Here is a 10621-nt window from a genome sequence, read left to right as displayed (position 1 = left end):
AGCCAGAAAAAGCAGCGGAGAACCACGCGATGGCGCGGTCCAAGATTAACACCGATTAATTAATCCCATCCATCCGCTCTTAACGCTAGCCGTCTGTTTCGTCTCCATTAACTAACTCAGTTTTTTTTCCCCCTTGCACCGTTGAAGTCCACAGTCCACAAAATCTCTCGTCAAACCCGGGGCAAGAAGCGATCTACGCGTATGCCCTCCTCCAGCCATCAGTAGGCTAGGCACGGCCGTTCCTGCGCCCACCACCTGCCCTGCCCGAGCTGCCCGGCGCCTCTACCCTCCAGGCTCCTCCAGGCTCCAGAGAGTGAAAAAGTCTCCTCCTTTCCTCTCCCTCCCGTTGCAGCCATGGAGTTGGAGTTTGCCTAGTTGTGCCCGTTGAGCACTAGCAGCCTCCCTGAAACCTCCAGATCTGTGCCTCCCAGGCCCCGTTCCTCGGCAGACAAGGTAACCTCCCTGCTCCTGCTCTCTTCCTGCCCACCCTGAATTAGTCTGTCGTTTCATGAACTGTTTCATGTTAGTTTTTTTTTCCTCTCCTGCAAAGTCTGTACCTTTTTATATGCATGTTTATGGAATAATATATCTCCCTTGCAGAACAGATACTTCTAGTCTAGTACTACTACATGTGTACCAAACATTGCAGTTTCGCAGTTTCTTCTATCTTCATCACGAGAGAAACTGAAAAAGTAGTAGCGCCCTCTTGTTCATCATCCCATGTTTCTTTCTGTTCTGTTCCATCCGCAGTTTGGTTTGGTCACTCCAAGTTCCCAAGAGCTTTTCTTTGGCTGACAGTTGTTGTGCTTGCCTGCGAGCAAATCTAAGATTGGGTTTTTGCTAAAATTAGGGGGGGCACAGCACAGAAATCTCACTTTGCCTGCTTTGGCCTTGGCCGGCCGGCCTTGGGAAAGTAAAACCGCTTGCCAGTTTTTAAGTTTTCCTCAACGGTATGCTGTCCCATCTGATCTGACGGACCTTGTTCCCTGTGCCCCGCCCACGTGGCCTCCTCTGCAGCCGTCCAGATGGACACCGTGACGCCCGCGCCCCTGCAGCTGCAATCCGCCGCCGCCGCACACGCCTGCGCCGGTGACGCTGCCGTCATGGAGAAGCTGCTGCTCGCCGCCGCCGAGGTAACTTCCGTAAAAATCACCGCCATGTCCCTGTTCATCATCTTGTCGTTCTAGTCGGTTTTGATTCGGCTGTTCTTTATTCTTTATTATCTCTAACCTCCTCGATTAGCTTGCACTTTTAATTTGTTTTTTTTTTTAATTTAGAAAAGGGGGAAAATATCCTACTGGTGCAAGGCCCGCTTGCTTTGGGCCGTTGAGTTGAGTGGGTGGGATATATTGTTCTTTGTTTTGGACTTTTCGGATGCGGATTTGTTTGGGCGGGTTTAGGGTGTGGTTTTTGCAGCCGGGGTCCGGGATTTGAGTTCCGTGGGAGGGGTGGTGAAGGTGGGGGCCCACCGGGCCACAGGATACGAACGAAATGGAAAAGCGCCTCCCTGTTGCTTGCTAATTACGTGCCTGCCCCCCGCGCCGCGCCCCCGAATATTCGCTTCCCATGACACCGAAAGATTCCTCTTCGATCTCCGGAAGATATTTTTTTTTCCCTCGTCAACAACTCGTGGGATTTTCTTTTTCCTACCCATCTAGAAAACGGTGAGAAACTGCAGTCCCGTTTCAGTGGCTTAACTTCTAAGCAAGATGATTTAGACACTGCACAGTGATCTGGTTACTGTAGTAGATCTCTCTCTGTCAGAGAAAATTAATATGCATCTAAGTTTTTTCTGCACACGGTTTTGTAGTAGTCATTTCGTAATAAGGACGAGAAAAGTCTTTTCTTAAATAACTCCATGGACGCGTGTTTGCCGTTTTTACTTTGCTGCAGCCAGCCCGCAGGCGCTGCGAGTAGAGTAGCGACTGACAGGTTGGCCCAGAGTTATTTTACAGCGAGGTCCATAGAGTCATTTAGCACCAGAGTTCCTTGTCTATAGAGATATTTCGACGAGGTCCTTTCCTTCATTCGTTGTCCAAGCCTTTTGTGAGAGTTTCTGGTGGGGCCAGATTGTCATGCTCAGTGTCCTACCTTGGTCTCAGGCTCAGGGGTGGACCGGGTAGCTGTGTGTACTCTTCAGCTTACCCTCCACAACCGGTGCATAAACAGTCGCAGCAGATCCAAGTCTTTGCCTCCTTTCTTTCTTAGATCTAGCTACCGTGTCGACTGGTCGATGATACTGTATCTCCACATGCCAGCTGTTGACCGTACCATGCTAGTTCTGCAGCTAACTAATCCTGTTTCCTCTCGTCGGCACAGAACACCTTACCGAAAAACTTAAAAGAATGTAGTACTTTAGTACACTCATCTTTGATGTTTATAGCCTCCTTAGTTACCAGGCTTAGCCGTTTAGCATTTAGAACCCACCCTGTAAAAATGGAAAATGTATCTATAAAGTCTCTCTCAAGCGAGAAACCTGGCTAAGCATTCAGTTATTTTCTGCCAAGAAGACTATAGCAGAATGTCTTGGACAGTATAGTTGCACATCGAGGAATGAGTTCATGTTCTTGCTTCTTGACATGTCCAGTTTATCATGGTAACCTACTAATCTTCTGCGTGTGCTGCGGCTAAAGTTTTTTTTTTTCTTGGCAACCTATTTGCATCGGTACATCTGGTTTGCTTGTCATTTCTTCCCACCTTGTTCCATATTTGATATATGTGTGTTCAAGCATGCTATGGCGGCGTGACCTTAAGATGTGAATCCAAATTACCATTTGTGCTATATGAATTTCTGTTTCTTCAGTGTTTAACTTTGTTCAGAACGTTGACACCTGAATACTAATCATTGTACAGGGTCCTATCTGTGGCATGCCTGACTTCAAAATGAGCGGAAAGAAGAGTGATGAGCTTGAACCTGTTGATGCTGGCGATGAAGATGACGGTGATGACAACGGGGATGAGGACGGTGACTTTGGGGAGGGTGAAGAGGACATCTCTGAAGGGGAGGGATATGACAACCCAAAGGGCAATGAGAACAAGAAGAAGCAAAGAGGTGATGCTGAGGAAAACGGTGAGGAAGATGAGGAAGAACCAGAAGACCAGGAGGGTGGTGGCGGCGACGACGATGACGACGACGACGACGACGATGACAATGGGGATGACGAGGACGACGACAATGGGGATGGCAACGGGGATGACGAGGAGGAAGGGGGTGAGGATGAGGAAGACGACGACCAGGACGAGGACGAGGAGGAGGAAGATGATGATGAAGACTCACTCCAGCCCCCAAAGAAGAGGAAGAAGTGAAGATCTTCGCTCCGGCTTTAGTTACCATGTACTGAGTTCTGGTTCGCTTTTCGTCATATCCTCGCATTTGAACTTTCCCTTAGAGAGTTAAGAAGGCTCCACCCGTTCAGCAGCACGTGTGCGCTTGTAGGAGCTTTATGATTTGAGGCAATTAGGGAGAACTCTATGTCATTGTTGCTTGCTTATGTGGAGTCGAACAGATGTTTCGCTAACATAATTCAACCTGAGTGATGAAAGCCTCGAGATTGAATATGCCATCTCTTTTATCTCGTATGGAATCAATGATGGGGCCCTGGTTGATCGCGTTCCTTCAATAGTGAATTATCTTGGCATGGTGGCAGCTTCGTGTGAATTGTACGTTTATACTATATTGGTAGCATTCTGAAATAGAATGGTTATGATGGCCAATGTGATTATGGCTTACGGAGCCACTGGAAGCCAGACAAGTGCATACAGACTTTTAGGTAAAAGGGATGGTAGAGCTGAACAACGTTTGAGCTTCTCGTTCCGATCAGATCTTCCGGCTTGAAGCTCTCAAACAAGCGGCCAACTTGTGTCGTTTATGTGTTTGTGTTAACAATAATCCTCCTTTAGGGCTTGTTCAGTTAATCCCCTTCACAAGGGATCAATCTTCACCAAACCAAACAAAGCCTTAGGATGTACAACAGTACAAGCACATGCCTCGTGTATTCCTCTTAGCCTCTTGCTCCCTCCAGGTTTCTAAAAGAAGTCGTTTTGAAGAAAGCTTGAGTCAAACATTGGGAATATAACTCATTAATAACTTGTATTGTTCATGTGTTTGTCTTAACAACATGTCTCGTAAGTTGTTGAGTTTGGAAACGTGAAAACCATATGAATAGATTTGTTTTGAAAAATACTTTCATAACATACATCACTTTTCAATAAATATTTTTATAAAAACAAGAAGTCAAAGTTATGCTTTGGAGACCGTGTCACTATCCAAAATAAATTCTTTTAGGACCATGTAGGAAGTAGGTTTCTAGCTCCATATTCGTTTTTTTGCTAGTGCCCCTTGATGACTTTATAGATTTGCCATCTAAGATGACGTATCACTTGAGTTATCAACACGCCTTACCATATGAGTCAATGACACGTGGGTCTAGTGGCTACTTCAAGTATCTTAATCCAGCTCTTGACCATCATTCTTGCCACACTAGTTGTGCAGACTCACTAGAACAACACATGCCTTCACCTTTCATGTCATCATCCGTTGTCGTCACCACCACCTTGAACCTACCCTCCATTACCCTCACCATTATGGATGTCTCGACTTGGGCGATGGCTAGTGGTTCTCCACTAAGTCACACCACCTTACCGAGACAGAGCTTCATACACGATAAACCACATCTTCTTGTGCTAAGTCAAAGTTTTAGCCTAATGTTTGCTATTTAGTACTATCTCATAAGGATTGAGTGTTGCATACTTGATTGAGGTCGTGAGGGCTCATAACTTAAGACTTTTTGATATGGATAGATCGATTACTATAAAAAAATAAATGCATTTTTTATAAAGTACCTTTTCAGCACATATTTTGCATGCATGTCTTGAATGTGTGCCATTTGTTCTTTACACGAAAGGAAATTCGACACCAACACATCTAGTGCTATACATAAACCGCATATTTTCAAAAGAAAATATTCATAGAGTAGAATTCGCCTTGTACTTCTTCTTACTTCTGCATCAGTGGTAATGTACCACAATGTTTTATCTGATATATTACTTGTAGGTGACTCAAGAGAAAATCTAGAGGTGAGGATCTGGGTTTGAATAGGGAATAGACGAGAATAGACTTACCCATTCTCAACCGTATAGTCCTAGAGCTAAGATATCCAGAAATTAACTATAATCATAGGGGAGGTTATCCCGCGACCCATTGTGCCCTCAGGAAGCGCGCGACCTCATCTTCCTCCTCGCAACGGCTTCTTCTCTACAGTCCTCCTCACGACGAGCATGCTCCCGCGGTCTTCTTCTCCCTCCCCGTGCTCGTCCTCGCCCCCGCCCTCCTCCTCGCCCTCGCCCTCGCCCCCACCGATGGCCACCGCCCCACCGCGGCACGCTAGGGTTGGTTGGAGCTCCGGTGAACCCTAGCGCGCCTATGGCGGACGCCTTCTTTCCCTCCCCTTCTTACCGGAGCTCCGCCATGGCCACGCTAGCCGGCAATGCCGATCTCAGAGCTTCGGCCATGGTGCCCCCGCCCCGACCTGGCCCGGCCAATACCGCAGCCGCTAAGGCCCCGAACCACCCGGCCTCCTTCCCTACCGCCTGGCCGGCCGGCCTCCCTGGGGCCCATTCCTTCTAAAGCCTGCCGAAGTTGGCTTCTTCTATCTGTTTAGCGACCTCATCATCATCATCTCTGACGAGCTCCATGCCAGAACCCTAGGCAGTTTCTTCTCCCTTTCCGGCGTGGGCATGAGCACAGGTGCGAGCGCGGGCGTAGGCGGGAGGAAGAGAGGCAACGGAGGAAGGAGAAGGACGCAAGGATGAGGCGAGAGCGAGGAGGGTGACGAGTCGCGCGACCCATCACGTATTAGAGTTTGCGATAATCATATGTTATAAACTAGAAGTAGCATGACATTAGCACGTGGGTTTCCATGTTGGGAAACTTGGGTGAACATGGGAAAGAAGGTGATGCACTATTATAGTACTCCAACTAAGCGATGAGTGTTGCCTTTAAAGGAGAGAGAACGTGTCAGTGAGGCAAGTCATGATGTTGTGCTACTACTAAATATGGTTGTATAAAAAAGCGGGAGCGACCGTGAATAATAACCTAATCTAATGGGCTTGGAGATGAGATATTAATCTTTTACTATTTGGTGACCTAAACCTCTTATTTCTCTTGTAAGACCGGATGTCACTTGGGGTCCTGTTGTTATATTTATTTACTTATTTTGCAAATGCCATTCTTATCTATATTTATTTTTTAATAATAATAATAATTTGATGATTAAAATGATAATTAAGTTGTTTATTATTTTTTTTTTCTAAAAGGTACGTATCTCTATCTAAATCAAAGGAAAAAAGAAACAAAAAGAACACACAAGGAAAACGCTTCGGCCGATCTCACGCTTACACTCCTCTTCTTTAGTTCCTACCTCTCCAAACCCTAGCCTCCCTGATCCACCGCACCTCGAAATTTCGGCGGCTGATGCCTCCGCCATCGCCGCCGTGGTCGGCTAGCAGCTCTTCTATCTAGGTTTCGTCGGTCCCTCTTCCTCCCCCCGCCCCCAAGATCTGCGCGACGATTTGAGCTCTCCGTGCTGTTCGGGCGGCCATGAACAGCGCGTTCAGCGAGGACATACTCGCTGACAAGCTCGCCAAGCTCAACAACACGCAGCAATGCATTGAAAGTATCCTTTCCCTACTTTTCTCCGTTGAATTTTTTGGATTTTGGACTGTTTGCGGTGCTTCCAGGAAGTTTTGTGTGAATTTGCAACTTGTGCGCTTGGTCTCGCGTTTTCTGTACGATTAGACCGTAGATACATCTCTTTTCCGTGCTTAATCTCGCGTCCATCGAATTGCTGTCAGGTTCGTTCAAAAGGATGTATCTTTGAATAGCCGGTAGGGAGAATTTGCCCGTTCTGCACCATGAGCAGATAGATTCTTGACTCACTGGGGACTCTCTGTTTGCTTCTTTTTATATTGCCTACTGAAAATGTCTTGACTTAAAATCTTTTAACCTATTCAGTTGGTGTAAATAGATTGAGTTCTTTATCATAAAACATGTATTTTAGTTATCCGGTTGTTGCCTTGACTTTTGCTCTTTGTGGCCACTAGCGCTGTCACATTGGTGCATTTACCATAGAAAGAATGCAGAGCAAATTGTTCAGACTTGGGACAAGCAGTTCCACAGCTCTAGCATGGAGCAGAAGGTCCCTTTCCTTCATCTTGCTAATGACATCTTACAGAACAGCAAGCGCAGTGGGACAGAGTTTGTAGAAGAATTTTGGAAGGTTCTCCCTGGGGCGCTTAAAAATGTAAGTGAGAATGGTGATGACCGTGGGAAGAAGGTGGCATCTAGGCTGGTGAGTGCTGTATATCCGATGTTATGAGTTCCCAGCTGTTGCATATCTATTCTGAAAATACACGTGTATCCTGTTAATATTGTCGTGTAGCTGCAAAAACTTATTAGTAACGCACAAATGTGTCCTAGGTTGACATATGGCAAGAAAGGAGAGTTTTTGGCTCACGTGCTGGGGGCATCAAGGATGTGATGCTTGGCGCAGCTCCCCTTCCTGTTTTAGATATGACCAAAAAGCGCTCTCACAGTTCATCAATAAGGATTGTTAAAAGAGATTCGCGTTCTGTGAAACTTGTAAGATTTTCTACTCTTCCTACAAGACTATTTTTTAACACTTATACTTTGCTATGAAATTCTCTCAAATATTATCGCCATCTTTGATCAGAGACTAGGCATCGGAGGCACTGCAGAGAGGATTGTATCTGCATTGCATACTGTTCTCAGTGAACAAGCAGATGAGGATGCTGACCTCGAAAAATGCAAGACTTCTATGCGTCATGTTGGAAAGATGGAGAAGGACGTCGACAGCGCCTGTAGCAAAGGTAATATTTGTTGCCGGCCTGGGTGGAGTCCTGCATTTTTGCTACCTTAGTAGACATTCTTAAGACGTCCTCTGTATGCAGCCGAAGATCCTCGTCGTGAGGTTCTTTGCACAGAACTAAAGGATGAGGAGGCTAACATGAAAAAATGCATCGAAAAGCTAAAAGTTGTTGAGACAAATAGAGCAGCTGTTGTGTCTGAATTGAAGGAGACATTGCAGGAACAGGTCAGAACAACTTGGATTTTGTCTTTTCGAATATGTATTAGCTTGTCATTGTTACTTGTATTTTGTCAATGGAGCTATGGAATCTTATTTGTTTATGTTACTCAGGAATCTGAACTGGAGAAAGTCCGCACTCAGTTACAGGTAATGTTTTCCAACCATTCCAAACCATGGAAATGTTGATACATGCTTATAGTTTTCTGTAGGATGTGAACACTTGTCATTCTTATGTTTTTAAATTTTCCAATCGGCAGCTAGCTGAAGCAATGGTACATGAAGCCTCCAACATGCAGCGGAGACTCAAGAATGAGCCAACCATTCCTCTGCCCAAATCAGCATCTTCAGTAGAGCCAAGAAAGGTGTTTTCCAATGGGCAAGTAAAGGAGCAGCAGAAGACAGCTGCTGCTATCCTTGCGGACAAGATTGCAGCATCATCAAACTCTCAGCAGATTCTGCAGTCTGCACTTTCCAAGTTTGCTGCTGAAGAAGCGAAGAATTCATCTGAAACACGCTCAGATAAGAGGCAGAAAACTGACCAACTTTCGCAGGTACCAAGCGTCGCAAATGCTGCTGCTTTCGTTCCAATGCCACAAGTGGTTGCCACAACAGCTCAGCAGCAGCCCCAGGCAATCTTAGTGCAACAAGCACCTATGCAGAGCCAAGCCCCTGCATCTCAGCCACAGTACAATATCTACCAGGCCTCTCCCCAGCAGTTTGTCCCTCAGCCTGGAGGTGTAATGATGGGCATGCCTTACAACATGAGCACCATGGCCCCGCCGCCGCCGCCTCCACAGCCCCAGATGATGAACCTAGGAAGGCCCTCACCTTCAGCTCCACAGCCTCAAATGGCTGTCATGCCGCAGACCCAGCCAACTCCACCGATGCTTCAGCAGCAGATGCCAATGAACCTAGCGCCTCACATGCAGTTCGCCCTTCAGCCGCCTGGCGTGCCGCCTTTCAGGCCCATGCAGCCACCTCCTCGGATGCAATACTTCCATCCCCAATCTCAGTGACAGTTTTGGTAGCCCAGCCCTGTTAAACTTTTTGACAGGTTTTCGATTTAGCGTTGACTGGTAGGAAGGATCTGACTTGCTGTAGAGTATACTGTTTGTGCTGTTCATTTCGCTATGTTGTTGTACTGTACATGTAATGCGAGGAGAGTTAAAGAGCGAGGAGAGTAAAAGGAAGATTAAAGATTCACATAGGCCTGCTTCGACTCGTACAGCTGCACCGTATATGCTTGATGAGGGAGCCGAATTTTAGAAAACGAAGGTGGTTTTTTTTTGGGTGAGTTTTCTTCTCTCATTTTTGAGCATGCAGGTAGAGTTTCTGGGGCCTGATATTTAGACTTTTTTTTACATCACCGAAATTATTTTTGGTAACATAGGCAACGAAATACAACAATATTTTGTTTTTGCAATTACAATGGCCTGGAGCAAGATGGCGCACTGATCCTGTTGGTGGGCGGGCCTGTTTGCTTCACACTGTGAAGTAGCTGCTCGGCCTCGGGAGTCAGGATCTGGGCCACAGTGTGAAAAGAACAGGAGGAACCCCATGCTGTTTTGTTTTGTCAGACAAAACCATAGATAGGCTTGAGAACGTGTTTTCCCCAAAAATGCAAATAGATCGATGTGGATTAGATTGAACTTTATTCTTTTCTCTAAGAACGGAAGAAAATAGTGGATGACCAAGGAGAACAATATCATCCAAAGGCAGTTCAAAGTTGGAAGAACAAATTACCCACCATCCACCATCCATTTCCTAAACTTGTATCGCAGTCCCAACTTCCAAGGGCAGGTTCTGTATGAATTGAGGCAGAGATGCTGCTGGGTTACCCCTGCATTTGGGGTGGTCTTTATCTTAACGCAAAATATAATGTTGTCTCTCTAATATGCATGATCTCAGGCTCCCAGCCCCAATAGCATCCTTTTATATTAGAGGAAACAAAGAAAGGAAGTGTAATCTTGCTGGCAATATATATAGCACTGCGGGAACATGCATTGACTGGATGTTGCGAATTTATCTGACAAATATGATTACATCTACTTCAGTACCACTCCAGAGAACTATTCAAGTTCAGACTTGACCGGGTAATGACGTGGGATATTTATTTTCCGTGAACAAAGCATGGCATTTGACCGCGTATATCTTACTGCAATTTCGAGCGATATTTCTGATGGCTTAAACCAGATAACACGGTCTCTTGGGATGGGAGTGTCCGATTCAATTTGAGTACACCTGATCAATAAAAAAAATGTTGTAGAAACCAAAACGTGCAGGAAAAATGTACTGGTTATAGATTGACCTACTGCAACGCGAAGCAACTGGACTCACAACAAAACGGTTAATTGCATGCATTTGTAGCCGTCAGATAACAGAACAGAATGCGATAAAGACTACTATGCAACTCTTCATTGTTAAATTTCCTTTCTCTGGTATACCAGAACAGATAGACCAACTTCCCACCATAAATCCGTACAATAATGTAAGCAATGACTTGTTTTCCATTGCCA

General features: G+C 45.8%; 2 protein-coding genes across 2 annotated transcripts; both read left to right on the top strand.

The window, feature by feature from the left end:
• Window positions 1-101: 101 nt before the first annotated feature.
• Window positions 102-3563, top strand: LOC136491842 (protein bfr2-like). The gene is made up of 3 exons (XM_066488061.1): window positions 102-453; window positions 1018-1133; window positions 2854-3563. Exons 2-3 carry the CDS (start codon window positions 1026-1028, stop codon window positions 3304-3306), a joined length of 561 nt encoding a protein of 186 aa, XP_066344158.1. The 5' UTR covers window positions 102-453; window positions 1018-1025; the 3' UTR covers window positions 3307-3563.
• A 2619-nt stretch (window positions 3564-6182) lies between these two features.
• On the top strand, window positions 6183-9308 carry LOC136493799 (uncharacterized). Its single transcript, XM_066489944.1, has 7 exons — window positions 6183-6674; window positions 7102-7349; window positions 7478-7639; window positions 7731-7887; window positions 7969-8111; window positions 8217-8252; window positions 8363-9308. Exons 1-7 carry the CDS (start codon window positions 6599-6601, stop codon window positions 9119-9121), a joined length of 1581 nt encoding a protein of 526 aa, XP_066346041.1. The 5' UTR covers window positions 6183-6598; the 3' UTR covers window positions 9122-9308.
• Window positions 9309-10621: the final 1313 nt, after the last annotated feature.

The sequence above is a fragment of the Miscanthus floridulus genome, chromosome 11 (genome assembly GCF_019320115.1).
Source record: "Miscanthus floridulus cultivar M001 chromosome 11, ASM1932011v1, whole genome shotgun sequence".
Classification (NCBI taxonomy): Eukaryota; Viridiplantae; Streptophyta; class Magnoliopsida; order Poales; family Poaceae; genus Miscanthus; species Miscanthus floridulus.
The sequence above is the reverse complement of the archived record's forward strand: the minus strand, read 5'-3'. Positions and strand labels throughout refer to the sequence as shown.

Excerpts from the sequence above, each read along its gene's own strand:
- LOC136491842 (XM_066488061.1), top strand. The coding sequence starts at position 1,026 with ATGGACACCGTGACGCCCGCGCCCCTGCAGCTGCAATCCGCCGCCGCC. Across the intron at positions 1,134-2,853 it reads TGCTGCTCGCCGCCGCCGAG|GGTCCTATCTGTGGCATGCC; the intron begins GTAACTTCCGTA and ends ATCATTGTACAG.
- LOC136493799 (XM_066489944.1), top strand. The coding sequence starts at position 6,599 with ATGAACAGCGCGTTCAGCGAGGACATACTCGCTGACAAGCTCGCCAAG. Across the intron at positions 7,350-7,477 it reads AGAAGGTGGCATCTAGGCTG|GTTGACATATGGCAAGAAAG; the intron begins GTGAGTGCTGTA and ends AATGTGTCCTAG. Across the intron at positions 8,112-8,216 it reads AGGAGACATTGCAGGAACAG|GAATCTGAACTGGAGAAAGT; the intron begins GTCAGAACAACT and ends TATGTTACTCAG.